Raw genomic sequence first — 21,405 nt, forward strand, 5'->3', positions numbered from 1 at the left:
CCCCCCCATGCAGGACAGAGAGGCGGGCGGCCGAGCGCGGCTTTATTAGGGCAGACCTCAGGCGTCCTGGTAGTAGCTGTTGAAGTTGATGCGGAGCAGGAAGTCCTCCAGGTGGGGCTGGTAGCCGCGGTTCACCAGCTTGGTTACCACTGGGGAGGGGTCAGGCCTCGCTCAGCTGCCGCCCGCGTGGCTGCCGCCCCCCACCCTGGGCTGCCCTTCCGGCAGGCCTCACCTTTGAACAGGAAGTGGGAGTAGTACTTGAAGGCCTGGTAGGACTGCTGCATGAGGGCGAAGTTGGGGTGCTCGGAGCCGCGGGGGCCGGCCGCCGGGGCCCAGGCCTGGGAGATGAGCTGGCTGCGGAACTTGCGCACTAAGCTGAAGACGCTGTGGATGATGTTCATGACCGGGGCGGCCTTCTCGGTCAGCAGGCCCCTGGGGAGGCAGGGCTGTCAGTGGGCTGGGCCCGCACACGGGCGCCACGGCCCAGGTGCCCTACGCCTCACCTGAAGACAGCCTTGTGCAGGTACTCGGCGTGAGCACGCTGGAGCTCCTCCAGGTTGCCCACCTCGGCCAGCCGGGCCCTGAACTCACACCAGCTGACGTGCAGGATCTGGCTGGCGACGTAGCCCTGCGTGACTCTCACGAAGTGCTGCATCTCGTGCTTGAACAGCTGCAGCTGCCGGAACTGCACGGAGCAGGCCGCGTGGCTCAGCAGGGCTGCAAGAGGCAGAGGGTGAGGCGGGGCGGTGGGGGGGCTGGGGGAGGGTCCGGGGGGGGCTGGGGGAGGGTCCGGGGGGGCGGGGCTCCGGGGGGGCCTCACCTGTGCGCTTGAGGTGGAAGCAGATGTCCTTGAGCGTCCACATCATCAGCTTGAGCTGCAGCAGGAAGGAGAAGATGGCGCCGTACTTGCTCAGGCAGCTCTCGGTGATGACGATGTTGAGGGGCCAGTCCACCTGCCGGGAAGCCCAGCTCAGCACCCACGGCCCCGGCACGGCCCCCGCTGCCCGCCACAGGGCCGCCGCTCACCTTGTATCTGAGCTCCAGGCAGCTCAGCACGTCGGGGGCGTTGGGGGCGAACGCCTCGGGCAGGTACTTGAGGGCGAAGGAGAGGTTGGCGGCGTGCGGGGCGTCCCCGTGCAGGCTGCACCGCAGGGCCTTGCTCAGGGCCGTGTTGAGAGACAGGGGGCTGAGGAGTTCCCCGGGCGTCTGCCCGGCCCCGAGCTGAGGCGGGAAGGGACAGGCGTCCAGAGGAGCCCCACACGCACCAGGCCACCCAGGCAGGGCCGGGCCCTCCCCCCACACGCGTGTCCAGGCATCACCTTCTCAAACAGCAAGTCGCTGAGGGACTGGGCAAACTCCCCGTCCTCCATCAGCAGGAAATGGCGCAGCGCCTCGAAGTGCGTCTCCAGGTGCAGCTCCACGAAGAAGTAGTCGACGGCCGCCTTGTTCACCAGGGAGATGCTGGGGGCGGGGTCTGCGTCAGGGTGGCCCGCGGGCAGGGGGAGGGGGGGGCGGGGGGCACTCACTGGGCGGCCAGCGGGGCTGAGAGGGAGCGCTTCATGAGCACGGGCAGCGTCAGCAGCTCGCTCAGCTGCACGGCGGTCTCATCCACGGCCGACTGTACCTGCGGGTCTACGGGGAGGGCGAAGGCCCGGGGGAGCAGGTGATGTATGAGGTGGGCGGCCGGAGGCTCTGCTGTGGGGACAGAACAGACGGTCGCTGGTGGCCGGGGGATGTGCTGGCCCAGGGCTCCTCCCCCCAGCCAGCCCACTCACACATGGCCTCATAGCTGTCTGGATACTGCTCCAGGTGGTACTGGCTGGCCAGGCCTGCCAGGTAGGCCTGCTCCCTGTCCCAGCGCCGGGCCGCCTCTGCCTGGGCCTCCGCCTCACTAGAGCCTGGGCTGCTCTGGGCAGCTGAGCGTCCCTGAAAAAGTCACCCTTGAACAGCTGCCACCCACCAGCACCCTGCGCCCACTTCCCTTCCCCCCAGGGTAACCTAGGCCCCCAGCCAGCGTCCACCTGACCTGTGAGCTCGGAAGACAACTTGGAGAGACATCCTCCGTGTCCCCACTCCTTGGGCCTGCGTGGGCACAAGGACAACAGGGAATCTGAGGCCCACACCCTGCTGCAGGGACGGGAAGGCCAGCACTGCTCCCTCCCAGGCCCCGTGGCCCCGCAGCCACATCCTGACCTGGCTCCTTGGGGACGCCGTCTGTAAGGGTGTGCAGCCCAGCCAGGGCCCAGGGCGATGTCTGGAAACTGCTCTCCTGCTCCAGGGCAGGGCTCTGTGTTCCCAGGCTGAGGCCTGACTGGGACACCGTGGGGCTGGGACTAGGAACAGTGGCCTCAGTCTCTGGGGAGCGCGCCCTCAGCATCAGATGGGACTGAGGGGCACATCTGTGGGCATGCCGCTGTGGCCGGGCAGGAGCCACGTCCAACACATTCTCCCCGAGCCTGATGCTGGCGTCCGACACGTGCCCGTGGGTGCTCCACCGTGGCCGAGCGGGAGCCACGTCCGACACGTTCTCCCCAACCCTGATGCTGGCGTCCGACACGTGCCCGTGGGTGCTCCACCGTGGACGGGCGGGAGCCACGTCCGACACGTTCTCCCCGAGCCTGATGCTGGCGTCCGACACGTGCCCGTGGGTGCTCCACCGTGGACGGGCGGGAGCCACATCCGACACATTCTCCCCGAGCCTGATGCTGGCGTCCGACACGTGCCCGTGGGTGCTCCACCGTGGCCGGGCGGGAGCCACGTCCGACACGTTCTCCCCGAGCCTGATGCTGGCGTCTGACACGTGCCCATGCGTGCTCCACCGTGGCCGAGCGGGAGCCACGTCCGACACGTTCTCCCCAACCCTGATGCTGGCGTCTGACACGTGCCCGTGGGTGTTCCACCGTGGCCGGGCGGGAGCCATTCCGGAAGCAAAGCTGCCTGTGGAGTCACTGCCCCCTGACCCGTGCCCAGGACAGCTGCTTTCCTCCTGGGGACTAACATGCCCAAGTGGGTGTGGGAGGGGCATGGCCACCTGCGTGTCAGGCACGTGGGCACCCAGCCTCCCTGAAGGTCCCTCCCATGGCCAGGGCTCCTCCCCTGAGCTACCTGCCACAGCTGGGAGGGGCCCCTGCGAAGGTGAGGTGGCTACAGGTGGCCTCAGGGCAGTGCTAAGGTCCGGCTCCTGTCGGGGGGAGGGCTGTGTGCTGGCTGCAGCAGGGGTCTCCCCAGAGGCTGTGGGGGGCAGGGCAGAGCTGATGGTTTGCAGGGCCTCCTCCAGGAGAGGAGTCTGGGTCTGTGCAGGCGGCTCTTGCCCTGAGCCCAAGGGTAGGAAGTCTCCCAGACTAAGGCCTGCGGGTGATGCCTCCTCCACACACACAGCCTCTTCCTCCTGCCTGGCTCCCACTGCTGGGGCCTCGACAGGGGGCAGTGTTGGCCCACGTGGCCTGCTTGGGGAACCCCTGGCTGCAGGCCCCGGGTCACAGCCATGGACTCCGTCTGGGTGCTCACAGTCTGGAGACACGACCTGAAACACACGCGCGTCGGGCCCTGTGTGGCCTCACGTTTCCTCCCAGCCGGCCACCACTGTTCCCCAGGTTTGGTTCCGCCACCACAGTCAACAGCCACAGACACTCGGACGTGGGGATGGGGCAGACCAGGTGCACACGGCTCAGCTCAGACCCACCTAGGGCGCCCTGGGCCACTGACCTGGGAGTGCACACGCGGGACGGCGCCCAGCGGCCCCTGGGGCTTGCAGCTCTCAGCCACGTCTCTGAGCATCCCCTGCAGTAAGACCCGCCGGAGAGCAGCAGCTGCACGGGGGCCAGCGCAGCCTCCGCAACGCGCCCCTGGGCCAGACCCGGCAGGGAGCTGCGCAGACACAAGTCCTCCCTCCCTGCACCTGCACGACCAGCGGCCCCTCCCAGAGACACCGAAGAGCTGTCACCTGAACCCTGTGCTACCTGGATGCGCTTCTCGTCTTCCAGGAGGAAACGGAGCCGCGCACTCTCCAGCCGGTGCCTCTGGGTTCTCCAGAGCGCCTTCTGCTCCCGCCGAGCCGCCTCCGCAGACAGCGTGCTGTAGTGGTCCTCCAGCGCCTGCCTGGGGCCGCGCCGGGGGACACTGTCACCACGGTCACTGCCACCCAGCAGCTGCCCTCATCTGGGACAGTGCCGCTTCCCCAGGCCCCTGCCCTCCATCTGCTCCTGCCAGTGGCTAGGCAGGAGCCTTCCACCGAGCAGCACTGATGGACAAACTGCCCAGCCGGGACAGACACACGTCTGCTGCACAAACACCCGAGTGAGAATCTACACAGCCTGACACAGGGGCCGAGCAGGGAGCTGGGGGCCCAGTCTCCTGGGAACGAGGCCTCACTCTCCAAGCTGTGGAGAAGGCCTTTTCTGTCCTGCAGGGGAAACTGCGGAGAGCCAAGCACTAACGCAGAAACACCCACGGAGCCCACCCAGCCCAGGGCGTGATCTGCTAGATTCAACCAACTGGGCTCTAGCCTGGCCTGGCCCCTCCAACACGGGAGCTGCAGGCCAGGTCTCCACGTGTAAAGAGGAGGATGTCCACTCCCACGCATGCAGCTGCGCACACCCTCCCTGGCACCACCACAAGACTAGGCCAGGGCATGCAGGGACCGGGCCTTCCACAAGGGGCTTCATGACAACATGGAGCCAGCCCCTCAAGGGTCCAGCTCTCCTCCCAGCTTAAGGACAAGCTGACACCACAGATGCCCACCTCTCTGCTGGACCAGATTTAAAATAAACAGGGGCCGGCCAGCGCCGTGGCTCACTAGGCTAATCCTCCGCCTAGCGGCACCGGCACACCAGGTTCTAGTCCCGGTCGGGGCGCCGGAGTCTGTCCCGGTTGCCCCTCTTCCAGTCCAGCTCTCTGCTGTGGCCCGGGAGTGCAGTGGAGGATGGCCCAAGTGCTTGGGCCCTGCACCCACACGGGAGACCAGGAGAAGCTCCTGGCTCCTGGCTTCAGATCAGCGCAGTACGCCAGCCACAGCGGCCATTGGAGCGTGAACCAAAGGTAAAGGAAGACCTTTCTCCCTGTCTCTCTCTCTCACTGTCCACTCTGCCTGTCAAAAAAATAAATAAATAAAATAAATAGGGGCCGTTGCCATGGTGTAGCAGGTAAAGCTGCTGCCTCAACACCTGACATCCCATATGGGCTTTGGTTCAACTCCCAGCTGCTCCACTTCTGATCCAGCTCCCTGCTAATGGCCTGGGAAAGCATGGAGGATGGTCCTAGTACTTGCTCCCCTCACCCATGTGGGAAACCCAGATGAAGCTCCTGGCACCTGGCTGGCCCAGTCCTGGCCCTTGCAGCCATCTGGGGAGTGAACCAGAAGATAGAAGATTCTCTCTCCCTGTAACTCTTTCAAATAGATACATCTTTCAAAATAAACAGGAGTCGCTAAAGCTAGACAGAGTCAGGACACCAAATCCAGTGCATGGATGGTGCCAGATTCTAACTCATGAAAACCAGAGGGCCGGTGCTACGGCTCACTAGGCTAATCCTCCGCCTGCGGTGCTGGCACACCGGGTTCTAGTCCCGGTTGCGGCACCGGTTCTGTCCCAGTTGCTCCCCTTCCAGGCCAGCTCTCTGCTGTGGCCCGGGAAGGCAGTGGAGGATGGCCCAAGTGCTTGGGCCCTGCACCCCATGGGAGACCAGGAGGAAGCACCTGGCTCCTGGCTTCGGATCTGTGCAGCGTGCCGGCCGTAACAGCCATGTGGGGGGGGGGGGGGTGAACCAACAGAAGGAAGACCTTCCTCTCTGTCTCTGTCTATAACTCTGCCTGTCCAAAAAAAAAAAAAAAAAAGAAAGAAAGAAAGAAAAGAAAAGAAAACCAGAGATGACACAGGACAGCTGACGACATCCAGAAACAGCAGAGGCCATCACCCACCGGTGACAGGCCAGGTGTTGTTCTGGGCTCAGTACACCCGTCTTTCTGGGGCAAGTTCTGCTGCCAGAAGCCCCACCGGGCCCCAGCTGCCCCATCTGGCCTCCCCATCCCACTTCAGCTGTCCCACCTGGCTTCCTCTCCCCCCCAGCCCCAGCTGCCCCACCTTGCTTCCTCTTCCCCCAGCCCCAGCTGCCCCACCTGGCCTTCCTCTCCCCCCAGCCCCAGCTGCCCCACCTGGCCTTCCTCTCCCCCCCGCCCCAGCTGCCCCACCTGGCTTCCTCTCCCCCCAGCCCCAGCTGCCCCACCTGGCCTTCCTCTCCCCCCCAGCCCCAGCTGCCCCACCTGGCCTTCCTCTCCCCCCAGCCCCAGCTGCCCCACCTGGCCTTCCTCTCCCCCCCGCCCCAGCTGCCCCACCTGGCTTCCTCTCCCCCCAGCCCCAGCTGCCCCACCTGGCTTCCTCTCCCCCCAGCCCCAGCTGCCCCACCTGGCTTCCTCTCCCCCCAGCCCCAGCTGCCCCACCTGGCCTTCCTCTCCCCCCAGCCCCAGCTGCCCCACCTGGCCTTCCTCTCCCCCCCAGCCCCAGCTGCCCCACCTGGCTTCCTCTCCCCCCAGCCCCAGCTGCCCCACCTGGCTTCCTCTCCCCCCAGCCCCAGCTGCCCCACCTGGCCTTCCTCTCCCCCCAGCCCCAGCTGCCCCACCTGGCCTTCCTCTCCCCCCCCCCGCCCCAGCTGCCCCACCTGGCTTCCTCTCCCCCCAGCCCCAGCTGCCCCACCTGGCCTTCCTCTCCCCCCAGCCCCAGCTGCCCCACCTGGCCTTCCTCTCCCCCCAGCCCCAGCTGCCCCACCTGGCCTTCCTCTCCCCCCCAGCCCCAGCTGCCCCACCTGGCTTCCTCTCCCCCCAGCCCCAGCTGCCCCACCTGGCTTCCTCTCCCCCCAGCCCCAGCTGCCCCACCTGGCCTTCCTCCCCCCACCCCCCCAGCCCCAGCTGCCCCACCTGGCCTTCCTCTCCCGCTCCTCCTCCAGGGCCTTCAGCCTCTTCTCCCGGTCGCGGAACTCACGGGCGAAGCTGAAATCGTCATCCAGCTCCTCCTGTCTCGCCGCGAGACGCCGCTGCGTGACACACAGCCGTTGGTTACCCGAGGACTCCAGGGGCCTGCACCCCTGGGGCTGGGCCTACCCACCTCCTGATCCTTCACAAACTGTTCTTTCAGCCGCTGAAACTGCTCTCGCTTCTGGGCGTCCACGGCCATCTGCTCCGACTTCTGCCGATCTGCGTCGGGGCGACGAGAGGCACAGGGTCTGCGGAGCGCCCAGCAGGGCCGGGACCCAGAGGGGAGGACTCGGGGCTGGGCTCACCACTCAGCGCGCTCAGGACCCGTGACGCTGCTTCCCGGGCGTGGACAATTAGTTCTTGCTTTGCAATTTCCATGCGTAATTCCTGGAAAAGGTCATCAGTGAGCAAAGCACCAACTTCTCCCCTCTTTACGTGGGACGGCCCGGGACACCCACCACCCCACACCGCGCACCCAGGCTGTGACAGGCTGGCGCCAGGCCACTGGTGGTGTGACCCGCCCTGAACGAGGACAAGGGGTCTTAGAGAAAGAAGCCTCTCAGGTCTGCCCCTGGCCAGGTCTCCCTGCTCCCCACCAGATGCCAGCCCCAGAGGGGGTCTCCCGCTCAACACCTGCTCGCTGAGTCCCCAGGGGACCCACAGCCCTGCTCCCAGGCGCAGCAGGGCCGCTCGTGCAGAGGCCACGCCAGCGCAGAGCCCTCGGCTGCAGGGCCCAGGGAAGAGCCGAGGCAGCCGTCCAGGTCAGCACAGGCTGGGGCACAGGTCAGGCCACCAGCCCCACAGGACAGGGCAAAGCCCCGGCCCAGCTCATTCTGATGCCTGTGGTGTCCTCACCCAGGAGCCACACCGGGCACCCCCACCCCCACCGCCACCGGGAGCCCAGGAGGCGGGGCACAGGGAAGCCCGCCACCCGTGTGGCCACATACCTTCTCCTCCTTGCTGACGGAGCTGTGGCGGGCCACCCTCTCCATCCGGCCCACATAGACAGCACAGTCCCTCTCGATTTCCTTCAGCTCCTCCAGGGAGAAGATGACCGAGATGCGAGGGACCGGGATGTTGGACCAGCAGAGGTAGTGCTGCCAGCAGAGAGAGCGCCGCGGTGAGCCGCACAGCAGGGCAGGAGGGGTTCTCAGACAGCTCACTGCTGAACCCGGGCACATCGCCCCAGCCGCAGGAGGCGTCTCAGACGCCCCTGCCTGGACCCTGTAACACAGGACTGACGCCCTGCAAACAGCCTTTCAGAAGCTCTGGTCTCTGGGGCCAGCGCTGTGGTATAGCAGGTTAGGCTCCATCTGAGGCGCCGGTTCAGTGCCACCTGCTCCTCGCTCCTCTTCCGACCCAGATCTCTGCACTGGCCTGGGAAAGCAGGGAAGGATGGTCCACGTGCTTGGGCCCTGCACCTGCGTGGGAGACTCAGAGGCAGCGCCTGGCTCCTGGCTTTGGATCGGCTTGTCTCTGGCCGTTAGGACTATTTGGGGAGTGAACCAGTGGAGCAGACTTTTCTCTCCCTCTCTCTGTTTATAATTTTGCCTCTTGAATAAATAATCTTAACCAAAAAAAAAAAAAAAAACACCTTCCACCTGCAGTGCCAGCATCCCATGTGGGCGCAGGTTTGAGTCCTGGCTGCTCCACTCCTGATCCAGCTCTCTGCTGTGGCCTGAGAAAGCAGTGGAAGATGGCCCAACTCCCTGGGCCCCTGCACCCATGTGGATGACTGGGAAGAAGCTCCTGGCTCCTGGATTCGGATTGGAACAGCTCCAGCCGCCGTGGCCATTTGGGGAGTGAACCAGTGGATGGAAGACCTCTCTGTCTGTAACTCCGCCTCCCAAGTCTTTAACAGACAGCAGCCTTGACCTCTGTCTCCTAGGTGTGAGGGAACGCGGGCTCGCCCGGCCTCCCCTGCACAGGCCCAGCTGTGTGGAGCTGGGAGGCCCTCACCCGCGGACAGCACAGCTTCAGCAGGTTGACGGTCTTCCCACAGACATACACGTCGTGGGCGATGTGCCGCAGGAACACGGGCACGCAGTCCTCCACCTCTTTGGAGATGAGCACGTAGCCATGGGTCCAGTAAAACTTGTCTGCAGGTGGGGCGGAACACATGGGTGGCTGAGACGGCGACCGCCGACCCCGGGCCCACGGCACAGAGCCCAGCCCAGCCGCTGCCACGCACCTCTGAAGCCGAGGTACTCGTGGTTCACCTGGATCATGAACTCCCCATAGAAGTCTCTGAAGACCCCGCTGTACACCCAGTCATGGATGAACCTGCGGGGCCAGCAGGGGTCAGGGGCGAGGCGGGCACGCCCCTCGTGTGCACAGCCCACCCCGCCGTGCCGGGCAACCCACCGCGTGTAGGGCTCGCAGCTCGTCTTCAGCAGGGACAGCAGCACCGGGTAGTGCTCGTTGCTGCAGTTGTCCAGGGCCTCCTGGTAGAGGTAGGACAGCAGCTTCACGCCCTGCGGAGGGCAGGGGAGGCCAGTCAGTCCACAGGGCCGCACACCAAGGGGCCACACTCAGCCCCCCACACTCAAGGACGCAGACACACAACTCACAGTAGGAAATGCAGCCTTGGGTCCTCCTCCACTGGTCCCTGGGAGCGCGGTGCCCACGCCACAGAGCTCAGCCAGGTACCTGGACCAGAGACCGCGTCAGACCAGGGGAGACAGCCCATCTTCCAGGATGCCTGTCCGGTCCCGTGCCCCTGCGCTGCCCACCTAGACGTCCCTGACATACCCACCTGACCTGTGACCCTTCCAGCTCCTCCTGACTCACAACTGCTCACCCCACACCTAGAACCCCACCTCTCCACCTCCAGCTCATGCCTACTCAGGCCGGGACGACCAAACCCCCAAAGGCCCCTCACCACTTCCACACAACGGAGCCATAGGACACCCCCTTCCCTAGGCCCCACCTCCCCCACCACCTCTGACAACCAGCCCTGGGGGCCCCACACCCTCACAGCTCCCACCTCCCCAGTGGCCCGCAGCCCCCCACTCTCATGTCTCTGGACACTCACCAAGGGACAGCCAGCTGGTGGGCACCAGAGGCCACGTCCATGAGATACTACTGCTGCCTGGGAAGGAGCCCAGGGGCCTCCGCTGGGCTCACAAGCAAGGACTGCTCTCACAGCCCCCTGCCAAGCAGCAGAGCTGGCCCCCACACGGCCCCCGGCCAGGCAGCTGAGCTGGCCCCCACTGCCCCCCCCCCCCACAACGCCCTGAAGTCCAGGTTAGCTCACCTGAGCTGCCGGCCCAGTTTCTTGAAAAGAAAGCCAATGGTGAGGAGGCTCAGGGTGGGCGGGGTGGAGAGGGCGCAGGCCCGGTAATACTGCAGGTACCTCCTGAGGCCACTGGTGAAGGCCTGCGGGAGGGAGAGGGCTGGGAGGAGCCGGGACACCGGCATGGCCACGGCTCCCAGGTGCTGGGGAAGGGTTCTGCCTCCACATCGCACGAGCAGCGGGCACCTACCAGCCAGGTCCAGCCGCACTAGCCCAGCTGTGAGTGAGGACAACCCCCAAGATCCTGTCCTTGCAGGGACACTGGCACCAGGGACCCGGGGAGCGACGCTGGGGAAGGCAGCTGGACCTGGGCACAGGCGCTCTAACTGCCTGGCCACAGGGCCTGTGGGTACCAGCACCCTAAGCCACACACAGCCCTCAGGCCATGCTGAGACTACGACACCAGGAGCACAGCTCTACCACCCACCCCAGGAGCTGTCTGTTTGGGCCTGTCTGGGCACACCTCCCAGAGCCCACCCTGCTCAGCTTCCCCTCACTGGCCCCACTGCCAGCCTGGGTGCCCAGTCTGACCCCTCCCCACTGGCTGCAGCCCTCAGGGTTCCTCCTTTACACCGGTCCCACTGCACCCACCCCCCCCAGCCCACCTGTCTGAAGTCTAACCCTCATCACATCCCTCTGCCCCAGTAAGGTGTCGCAGCCCCCAAGCTGAAGGCACCTCACGCAGCCCAGCTCCTCCAGCCCCACAGCTGCCCTTCTCGTAGGCACACCTGTCCTCACATGGCCAAGCCTGCACGCGCCTGTGGGCTCCTTCTCAGCACCTGAAGGTGCAATCCGCAGGAAGAAACAGTGGCGGGAGGCAGCCTCGCTCGGCACAGAAGCCGACATTCGAGCGCCTACGCATCGACCCAGGAGCTGCCCCCTGCCTGCACCTGCCCTGCAGTACCTCCTCCTCCCTGCAGGTCTCCCAACACTGCCCACACCTGCCTCCTTCCACCCATGGCCCAGACGTGTGTACCGCGTTTCCTGAGGACACAGAGGGAGGCTGCCGTGTACACAGCTCTCGTGGAGCCAAGGGCCGCACCTGGAACACGAGGCCCTTGCTGTAAGCAGAGTCTGAGACGGGCTGCAGCGAGAATCGGCTCAGGCGCATGTAGCAGGTGCCGTACTCGGCCACCTCCGAGAGCAGGCTGCCGACGCTCTCAGGGGACGCTCCCGACACGTGGACGCCGCGCTTCACCACGAAGGCCTGTGTGAGCTGCAGGGCAGGGCACGGGGGCCGTGGACCCTCAGGGTGCAGCCATCCACGCACCCAATCATCACCCTGCCCACTGGGCCCCCAAGACCCTCCAACAGCAAGCTCCCAAAGCAAAAAGCAAACACCAGATTTATTTATCTGAAAGGCAGAGCTACAGAGGAAGAGAGAAATCATCCACCGGTTCACTCCTCAAATGGCCACAAAGACCAGGCCGAAGCCAGGAGCCAGGCACTCCATCAGGGTCTCTCACGTGGGTGCAGGGGCCCAAGCACCTGGCCATCTTCCACTGCCTTCCCAGGCTATTAGCAGGGAGCTGGATGGGAAGGCATGAGCTCCCGAACGGGACACTGACGACAAAAGCAGCTTAACCTGTGCGCCACAACGCCCACCCCACCCAGACACCCTTCCCGCGGCAGAAGCCATCACAGCTGAAAATGCAGCTCCCAGGGGCGTGGCGAAGGCGGCAGTGGAAGCTGAGCCAGAGACCTGTCGTGGCAGGTTCCCCACAGCACTGCCCTCACAACGAAAGCAGGGGAGGTGGCGAAAGCAGTGCCGAGCCGGGCGGGGGTGGTACAGCCGTAGATGCCTGCACCAAAACAGAAGATGCGTGTGGCAGCCGGTGCTGCGGCACAGTGGGTTATGCTGCTGGCAAAGCCAGCATCCAGTCAGAGCGCCAGGGTGACTCGGGGCTGCTCGGCTTCCAATCCAGCTTCCCGCTAACGTACCTGGGAAGCAGCACACACCGGCCCAGGGACTTGGGTTCCTGCCACCCGTGAAGCAGGTCAGGATGGAGCTCCTGGCTCCTGGCTTGAGTCCTAAGCAGACCTGGATGCTGAGGCCATTTGGAAAGTGACACAGGGGATGGAAGATACCTCTCTTTCTTCCTGTAACTCTGCCTTTCAAGTAAGTAATATCTAAGTCTTTATTAAAATCCTCAATAAAATACTTATAAACCGAAGCCAACAGAACAGTAGCAGGGTCACAAGCCACGGCGAGGTGTTATTCCAGGAAACTGGGAAAACTCAGCATAGAGCAGCCCACCAGTCACCCTGACCGGGAGGGAAAATCAGTGAAGAACAAGCATTTAACAAAACCCAGCACCCTTACCAGAGAAAACACTCCAGGAACTAGGAATGCTCATCAAAGAGAATTTGCTCAACATAAGGGCCACACGTGAAAATCCTACAACAGGGCCAGTGCTGTGGCGCAGCAGGTTAACGCCCTGGACTGAAGTGCCGGCATCCCATATGGGTCCTGGTTCTAGTCCTGGCTGCTTCTCTTCCCATCCAGCTCTCTGCTACGGCCTGGGAAAGCAGTAGAAGATGGCCCAAGTCCTTGGGCCCCTGCACCCGCATGGGAGTCCCGGAAGAAGCTCCTGGATCCTGATCAGCACAGCTCCAACTGTTGCGGCCATCTGGGGTGAGAACCAGCAGATGGAAGACTTCTTCCCCTCTCCCTCTCTCTCTCTCTGCCTCTCCTCCTCTCTCTGTAACTCTTTCAAATAAATAAATAAATCTTTAAAAAAAAATCCTATAACAAACACCAAACTCAATGATGAAAAACTGCAAGCATTTCCCTTAAGTTCAGAAATAAAACATGGGGCAGGAGTTGTGGCTCAGTGGCTTCAGCCGTCATGTGCAACGCCTGCGTCCCATATCGGAGTGCCTGGTTCAAGCTCCGGCTACTGGGCTTTAACGCAGCCTCCTGCTGATGCACGGAGTTGCAGCAGGTGGCGGGCCAAGTGCTTCAGCCCCTGCCACTCACGTGGAGACCCAGATGGGGTTCATGGCTCCTGGATTTGGCCTGGCCCAGCCCCACCAAATAAAGTAAAACATGCTTTAGAAAAAAGACAAGGATGCTTGCTGCTGGACTTATATTCAATATAATACTGGAGGGACCAGCACTGTGGCGTAGCAGGTATGAGCACAGGTTCATGTCCCAGCTGCTCCACTTCCAATCCCGCTCCCCCTGCTTATGTGCCTGGAAAAGCAGCGGAAGACGGCCCAAGCGCTTGGGCCCATGCACCCACATGGGAGACGCAGAGGAAGGTCCTGGCTCCTGGTTTCAGCCTTGCTCAGCCCTGGCCATTATGGCCATTTGGGGAGTGAATCAGTGGATGGAAAACCCCTCTCTCTCTCTCTCTCTCTCCCTTGCCCTCTCTGTAACTCAAGTCTTTGGGCCCCTATCACCTATGTGGAGACTCAGATGGAGTTCCAGACTCCTGGCTTCAGCCTGGCCCAACCCTGACCATTGCAGCCATTTGGGGAGTGAACCACCAGATGAAAGATCTCTCTCTCTCTCTCTGTGCCTCTGCCTCTTTGTAACTCTGCCTTTCAAATAAAATAAATAAATTTTAAAAAGGAGTGTGTGGTGTTTATAAAACAAATTCAGTAAACCTACAGGCTACAAGATTAATACACAAAAAACGACCGTATTGCTATACACCAAAAATGAAAATCTGAAAAAAAGTTAAGAAAATTTAATTCACATTAGCAACAGCAAAAACACAACATTTAGAGATAAATTTAGCCAAGGAAGTAAAAAGTTCTCACACTGAAAACGATACATTACTGAAAGCAACTAAGACTAAGTACACGGACACACGAGTGAACGGCAGTGACCCACGGTCTCAACCCGGTCCCTATCAAGTCTTATTTTTTTAAGATTTATTTATTTGAAAGGCAGAGTTACAGAGAGGCAGAGGCAGAGGCAGAGAGAGAGGTCTTCTATCCGCTGGTTCACTCCCCAGATGGTCGCAACAGCCAGAGCTGCACTGATCCGAAGCCAGGAGCCAGGAACTTCCTCTGGGTCTCCCACGTGGGTGCAAGGGCCCAAGGACTTGGGCCATCTTCCAGTGCTTTCCCAGGCCATAGCAGGGAGCTCGATTGGAAGTGGAGCAGCCGGGCCGGCGCCATGGCTCACTTGGTTTATCTTCCACCTGTGGCGCCGGCATCCCATATGGGCACCGGGTTCTAGTCCCGGTTGCTCCTCTTCTAGTCCAGCTCTCTGCTGTGGCCTGGGAAGGCAGTGGAGGATGGCGCAAGAGCTTGGGCCCCTGCACCCGCATGGGAGACCAGGAGGAAGCACCTGGCTCCGGGCTTTGGATTAGCATAGTGCCAGTCATGGTGGCCATTTGGGGGGTGAACCAATGGAAGCAAGACCTTTCTTTCTGTCTCTGTCAAATAAAAAAAAAAAAAGGAAGTGGAGCAGCTGGGATTTGAACCAGCACCCATATGGGATGCCACCACTGCAGGCAAAGGCTTTACCCACTACGCTACAGCACCAGCCCTGACCTATGAAGTCTTAACAGCATTTTTTGCAGAAACAGAAAAATCTATCCTAAAATTCATATAGGACCTCAAGAGACCCCAAATATCCGTCAGTCTTGAAAAGGAAGAATTTAGCTGGAGGATTCAGACTTCCCCAGTTCAAAGCCCCTGCAAACCTACAGTCACCAGAACAGCGCAGCACCAGGGCAGGCGCCTGGCAGGAAGCGACGACGCACTCGGAAGTCCTGCAGCCCAGCCCCAGGGTCCCGCCCCCTGCTGGTGCACACCTGGCAGGCACAGGTGATGGCGCAAGTAGTTGGGTCTCTGCCACCCTGAGTAGGACCTGGAGAGAGTTCTGGACTCCTGGCTATGGCACGCCCTAACCCCAGCTATTAAAGGCATTTGCAGTAAAGCAGCCAACAGAAGAACTCTGCCTCCTTGTCTGTCTCTGTGTGTCTCCCCACCTTTCAAATAAAAAGAAAATAAGAATGTAGAATAACATAACCTTGCGGTACTCATAGGTCAGACACACAAACGGAACAGAGCGCAGAAATAAACTCTCAGGTTCAGTCAGCTGATCTGCAGCAAGGACGGCACATGCAGGACGAGGTCAGCCCTCTCCCCAGAACGGGCTGCCGTCTCACTGAAGACTGCGACCTTATTTCTATTAAGTTTCTGAAAGGATGTGGATGGGGCAGGCACTGAGGCGGAGTGCACACCACATGCCACGCTGGAGCCCCGGCTACTCCACTTGTGACCCAGCGCCCAGCTAATGCACCCTGGGAGACACAGATGCTCGGGCCCTGCACCCACGCGGGAGACCTGGATGGAGCTCCTGGCTCCTGGCTTCAGCCTGGCCCAGCCCTGGCTGCTGTGGGCATCTGGGAAATAAGCCAGCAGATGGAAGATCTCTTTCTCTGTCACTCTGCCTTTCAAATAAATAATAACTCTTAACAAAAAAGATTTATTTATTTAAAGGCAGAGTGACAGGGAAAGAGAGAGGGAAACAGATCTTCCATCTGCTGGTTCACTCCCCAAATGGCCACCGGAGCTGGGTCTCCCATGCGGTGCAGGTGCCTGCTTTCCCAGGCACACTAGTAGGGCGCTGGAAGGAAATGAAGCAGCCGCGACTTGAATCAGCGTGCACACGCGATGCTGGCCCTGCAGGCGGCCTCTTGCTCATTATGCTACAATGCCAGTCCCTCGAATAAATCAATCTTAAAAGATATTTTCAAACAAAATGAGAGGACCGGCTGTAACCAGCAGCAGCCTGCGGAGCCGGCCTTCCCTGTACTCCTGCACAGGGCCTCACCCCCACCCCATGAAGTGCTCCGGCCTTGCTTGGCACACGGCAAGCTATCCACACGGGACAGCCCCACAGCCGCGCGTGCGTCCTACCTGGCAGAGGGAGAACGAGGCGGACACGACGCCGATCAGGATGTTGAGCACGTCCTTCACCAGCTCGCGCTCCTCCACCTGCAGGGGCACCGGGGCCTGCAGGAGGCCCCCGCTCAGCACCTGCAGGTCCCCTTGGCGGAGCCTGCAGAACTTGTCAAAGGCATCCCTGCCCGCCTCGGTGAGGTAGGGCTCCTCTCTGTGGCCAGGAGGGCTGTGAGGAGACAGAGGAGGGTGAGCAGACGGAGCGAAAAGCTCTGTGCGCGCATGAACAGGAGAGAGCGAATCAAAACAACACCATGTGAGGAACACCGACCAACAGCCCACCTTGCAGCTGGCTCAGCCAGGCTCTGCGCTGGCCCTGAGCAAGGCCATCGGGACAGCTGTGCAGAAGCGTGTCCAGGGCACATGCCTGGGGTCCAGGGAGCAGAAGGAGTGCCCCCACCAGTCCAACCAGAAGAGTGGCCGTGGCCCACACCAGCGGTCCTTGGGCTGACAACTTAATCAACATATTCTTACTTTAGAAATAAACCCAAGTCATGGACAAAATGTGATCTGTGCACACGGTGGGATTTTCAGTTTTAGAAAGAAAGAATAAAGAGCCGGCACTGTGGCACAGCGGGTTAGGCTGCTGCCTGTGTTCCTGGCATCCCACATGGGTGCCAGTTCACGCACCAGATGCTCCACTTCCAACGCAGCTCCCTGCTATGGCCTGGGAAAGCAGCGCAAGATGGCTCAAGTGCTTGGGCCCCTGCCATCCATGGAGACCCAGAGGAAGTTCCTGGAAGGTGGCACTGGCCACGTCCGCTGCCTCAGACACGGCTGGAGGGAGGCCAGTCCAGAGCCCAGACCTCTGAGTGCAAGAGGGAGTGAAGAAAGGAACACCCCCTTGCAGTCCTCTGGTCACCCCAAGGAGGACCTCAGGACAGCTGCGCAGGTCATGGGCGCCACCTCACTGCCCACCACCCATGCTGCCCAGGTCCCCCGTGACGGCTGGCGGAGCAGACCACAGAGCCACAGGCAGTACCCCAGGCCACTGAGTGGGAACAACAGATCCCCACACGCGCCCACAACCCTCAACGCTTCCCCCAGTCGGGTGACAGAGAATCCAACCACTGCAGCCTCTGAAAGACTCAGCTGCGGCCCACAGCCTCCCACAACCTCCGGATGACAAGGGGAGGGTGCCCCTGATGGGGTCGTAAGGCGAGCGCCAAGTGTGTCTTGGAGTGTGCGTGAACAGGCAGAAGCTTCTGCCAGAGGAGGGATTTAAACAGAAACAGGCTCAAAAATCTGCCAAATGAACTTGGGCCACAGCCTCAGGGTGGCCCACCTGCAGTGCCAGGGGTCTTAGGACCAGGCTTACAACCAGAGTGGGCTGTGGAGGACCCTGGGAGGCGAACTCTGGCCGAGCCGCTACGTGGCTATGTGTGTGTGATGGCGGCTGTGCACCTGCTGACCCCGTCTTCAACTCTACTCAGCAGGTCACTGGGCACGCTGCCTCCAGTCGTGAGTTCTTACAACCTCACGTGGCGCTAGCATTGGTCTGAATGTGAGGCTGGACATTCCCAGCACAGCAGGGCTCAGTCACCACCGACAGCGTCTACTTCCACCCCCAAGCTCCTCACTGTGGTCCACACAACAGCTGACCCCAGTGTCCTCCTCCCGCTGCCCTCACCCCACTGACCGCCTGTCACTGCTTGAGTCACCCCCACCTCCAGAACCTGTGCCCACTGCTGGAAAGCCACCAGCGAGAACAGCCCCTGGCAAACCTGTCAGATCACACCCTGGACTCCACAGCGGTGCCGCCTCAGGCCCTGGAGCACTTGCACTCTCGCTCCATGACTTCCCTGGCCTAAGAAAGTCTGCATTCCCATCTGTGTGTCCCCCAACGGCTGAAGGTGCCCCCATCCGAACGTCCTAAATTAAAACACCAGGGGAGCCCTGGCTGTGGTCCTCACGGGAAACCACCAGGTGTCCCTCAGTGCTGGGGGGACAGCAAGAGGACCAGTGCATTCACAACAGGTGATGAGCACAGTCGCTTGGTGGGCAGTCTCATCTCCTCAACACTGACCCAAAAACAGGACCTGGGGCCGGCACTGTGGCACAGCAGGTTAAAGCCCCAGCCTGAACGCCAGCATCCCTTATTGGCACTGGTTCGAGTCCCAGCTGTTCCACTTCCGATGCAGCTCTCTATGGCCTGGGACAGCAGTGGCAGATGGCCCAAGTCCTTGGGCCCCTGCAGCCACGTGGGAGACCTGGAGGAAGCTCCTGGCTCCCGGCTTTGCATCAGCTCAGCTCTGGTCATTGCAGCCATTTGGGGAGTAAACAGCGGATGGAAGACCTCTCTCCTTCTCCAGCTCTACCTCTCTCTGTAACTTTCAAATAAATAAAATGACAAATCTTTTTAAAAACGAAGAAAAGAAAAACGGGACCTAACGAACGTCACTAGCCAATGTTCACTGCAGAGCACGTTGACTTGCAGGCCCACCTGTCAAACACGCGAGAAGACAGCAGAGAGCTGAAGACAGGCAAACAGGTCTCCCGCCCTGCAGGGGGCTACAGGGCACAGAAGCCCAAGAAGGCAGGACAACTGCCGACGTCACCATGCCAGGGAGCAGGGAGCAGGCCCCTGCAGGAACTTCCCTCCAGGAAGCTCAGCCAGTGGGGACAGTGGCCCACACACCAGGCCAGCAGGGGCCCAGGAGGCTCAGTCAGTGGGGACAGTGGCCCACACACCAGGCCAGCAGGGGCCCAGGAGGCTCAGTCAGTGGGGACAGTGGCCCACGCACCAGGCCAGCAGGGGCCCAGGAGGCTCAGTCAGCGGGGACAGTGGCCCACGCACCAGGCCAGCAGGGTCCCAGGAGGCTCAGTCAGTGGGGACAGTGGCCCACGCACCAGGCCAGCAGGGGCCCAGAGCTGCTTCAGAGGACCCCTTGGGACCCGGCCAGCCCAGATCTTCCGTTGCTCGGAATCACCACTGCGCTGGGTGTGGAGAGGGCTCCAGGACCAAACATTTGGGAAATGCACTGGATCAGCAGAGACACGCAGAGGTTATGAGTGGAGGGGCCTTGCCCGGGAACTGATGAGTGGCCTCCGTGCGGGCCGCTACGCCAGGCCGTCTCACCAGCCACAGTGGCCGCTCCCAACCCCTCTGGATGTCAGCACCCGAGCCCAGGGAGCACCTCTCCAGGGCACTGCCCACACACCTGCCCGGCTGCCCGGCTTGCAGAGGTTACTGGCCCAGCAGGAGTCGGGGCCCTCTGCGTTGCTCACCCCCCAGAACTCTGGCTGAACCCCGAGGCCATGGCCACACGAAGCGGGGCGGGGCGGGGCAGAGCAGAGCATTCGAAGGCAACGGAAGGCGCACCCACCATCCAACTCGCTCCCAGCACCTCCGCTTGCTGCTCTCGTAGGTGAGCGCAGCTTCCCACAGGTCCACATCCGGCGTCACGCTTGGTTCCGACTGGGAATCGGGGGTCAGATTGGACGCTGACTGGAACCCTTCATCCTCCCACTGATCCAGGCTTGGAGGGACCTGAGAGCACAGGAGGGAAGCGCATCGCCCGGTGCCCGAGCCTGTGAGGCGCCCGGGAACCCCCAGGGCCCGACTCCAGCGCCAAACGCTCTTTGCCTTTCTCCAGCTCAGGTGCGCCACCCGGTGCAGAGTTACGCCATTAAGGAAATCAATGTACAGCTTCGAAAGCCACACGCTCCACGAAACTTAAAATAACCCTGCCATGAAACCTCTCTAACCCAGAGCCTCCACCTGCACGGGAAATCGTAGGCAGAGAAAGTCCTACATGTACCCCAGCCCGGCCCTGCAGGCCCACGCGCAGCAGTGAAATGACCGCGGGGTAACACCACGGCCTCCGGCGCACTTCACAGCCTGGCAGTCTACGGCCGCGGGAAACGCGGCTCTCGCCGCTTGAATCACACCGAGTCCAAGCAGCACCCTGGGCGCAGCGATGGCTGAGCCACGTGGCCTCGCGGGACAGCAGCGGGCCCCTCAGCTCCCGGCCTGACTCCTGCTCTCGTCCACAGCCCACGGGACAGGCCAGAGCAACACGCACGCACGCACTACCTTGATGGCCAGTCCGGAGAGGTCGGCGCTGTCCGGCACTGGGGGCAGGTCCAGGCGGACGTCCATGTCGTAGGCGTGGCTGTGCACCAGAGCGCCGAAGAGAGACACCCGGGTCTCTCTCTCGAATCTGTCACCACAGGCGTCCCCCGAGAAGAGCCCGAGGGTGGGCAGGCCGGTGCCCGGGGCGGCGTCCATCACCTGCAGCGTCTCCTGGACCATGCTGTGGCACAGGCTCTCCTCCCGGGCGAGCAGGGCCCACACGTCCGCCTCGGCCGCGCGCAGGTCGCAGCAGCCGTAGCCGCCGTAGGGCACGCGCCTCCGCACGTGCGGGCCGCCCAGGAAGTAGCCCCGTCTCCGCGGCAGGCCCTGCGGCGGCCCGCTGCCGGCCAGCAGCACCAGCAGGTCCAGCGCGGCGCGCACCTCCCGCAGCGGGCCGCTCGCGGCCGCCTCCAGTCCGTCCACCAGCTCCTCCAGGCGGTCGGCCTCGGGGCCCAGGCCGCCCACCCTCAAGTCGAAGGACAGCATGAGGATCTTGTTTCTCACCGGGAGCTTCGGCGGCTCCGGCGGCGGCGCCTCGTCCCGGAACAGGTGCGCGAACAGCGCGTCGTAGGCCACCCGCTTGAGGCCCCGCTTGGCCCTCGGCCGGCTCAGCGCGCGCTGGCCCGGGCGCGCCTTGGCGGGCGGCAGGAGCGCCTCGCACAGGTCATCGAACAGCTGGGTGATGCTGGCCATGCCGCCCCGCCCGTTGGAGGACGCGTCCGCGCGGCCGGGCTGCGGCTCGGGCCCGACCCCGAGGGCCGCGGCTGCCCCGCACGGAGCTGACGGGGCCGGTCCTCCGCCTCCTCCTCCTCGGGCGGCGGCCCCCGGCGTCGCCCCTCTGCCTCAGAACTTGACCTCTGGGGGGGTGTCACTGACCCGTGACAAAACCGAACGGAACTCGCGCGCGGGTGGCGCCCCGGGCCTTGCGCGGGCTTTCGGACGTTCGCGGGAGGGGCGGCCAGGAGCAGCAGCGGCCTGCGCTGAGCCCCCGCGTCCTGCCGCCCGCCCACCTTCGGGGAGAAGACCCCGGGCTTCTGCTCCCGCCCGCGCAGCGTCACAGCCGCGCGACGGCCGGGACCGCTAGAGTCGGCGCGCCGGAACACGTCACCAGGGAGGCGGGGCCTGGGCCGGAAGCTGGTGCGGGAC

The 21,405-nt window shown here is 62.7% G+C and overlaps 1 protein-coding gene across 4 annotated transcripts; it reads right to left on the reverse strand.

The window, feature by feature from the left end:
• Window positions 1–25: 25 nt before the first annotated feature.
• On the reverse strand, window positions 26–21,094 carry TUBGCP6 (tubulin gamma complex component 6). 4 transcript variants are annotated; one of them, XM_070053070.2, is made up of 25 exons: window positions 20,221–21,094; window positions 19,511–19,674; window positions 16,143–16,353; window positions 11,302–11,475; window positions 10,221–10,342; window positions 9,535–9,613; window positions 9,329–9,438; window positions 9,156–9,247; window positions 8,924–9,063; window positions 7,912–8,061; window positions 7,270–7,351; window positions 7,095–7,183; window positions 6,908–7,023; window positions 3,960–4,098; window positions 3,706–3,780; window positions 2,194–3,523; window positions 2,027–2,082; window positions 1,776–1,926; window positions 1,527–1,695; window positions 1,320–1,461; window positions 1,027–1,221; window positions 821–953; window positions 504–717; window positions 233–432; window positions 26–149 (listed from the first exon to the last, which is right to left on the reverse strand). In XM_070053070.2, the coding sequence occupies exons 1-25, from the start codon at window positions 20,950–20,952 to the stop codon at window positions 58–60; spliced, it is 5,157 nt and encodes a 1,718-aa protein (XP_069909171.2). In that variant the 5' UTR covers window positions 20,953–21,094; the 3' UTR covers window positions 26–57. The 4 variants fall into 4 exon arrangements, 3 of the variants coding, with proteins under 3 accessions (XP_069909171.2, XP_089163917.1, XP_089163918.1); XR_016216444.1 differs by lacking the exon at window positions 26–149 and having other exon boundaries at window positions 1,320–1,442; window positions 20,221–21,086; XM_089307791.1 differs by lacking the exons at window positions 16,143–16,353; window positions 19,511–19,674; window positions 20,221–21,094 and adding an exon at window positions 12,201–12,279.
• Between the last annotated feature and the right edge of the window lie 311 nt (window positions 21,095–21,405).

Source organism: Oryctolagus cuniculus, chromosome 11 (assembly GCF_051225735.1).
Source record: "Oryctolagus cuniculus isolate XC-2025 breed Fujian yellow rabbit chromosome 11, ASM5122573v1, whole genome shotgun sequence".
NCBI lineage: Eukaryota > Metazoa > Chordata > Mammalia > Lagomorpha > Leporidae > Oryctolagus > Oryctolagus cuniculus.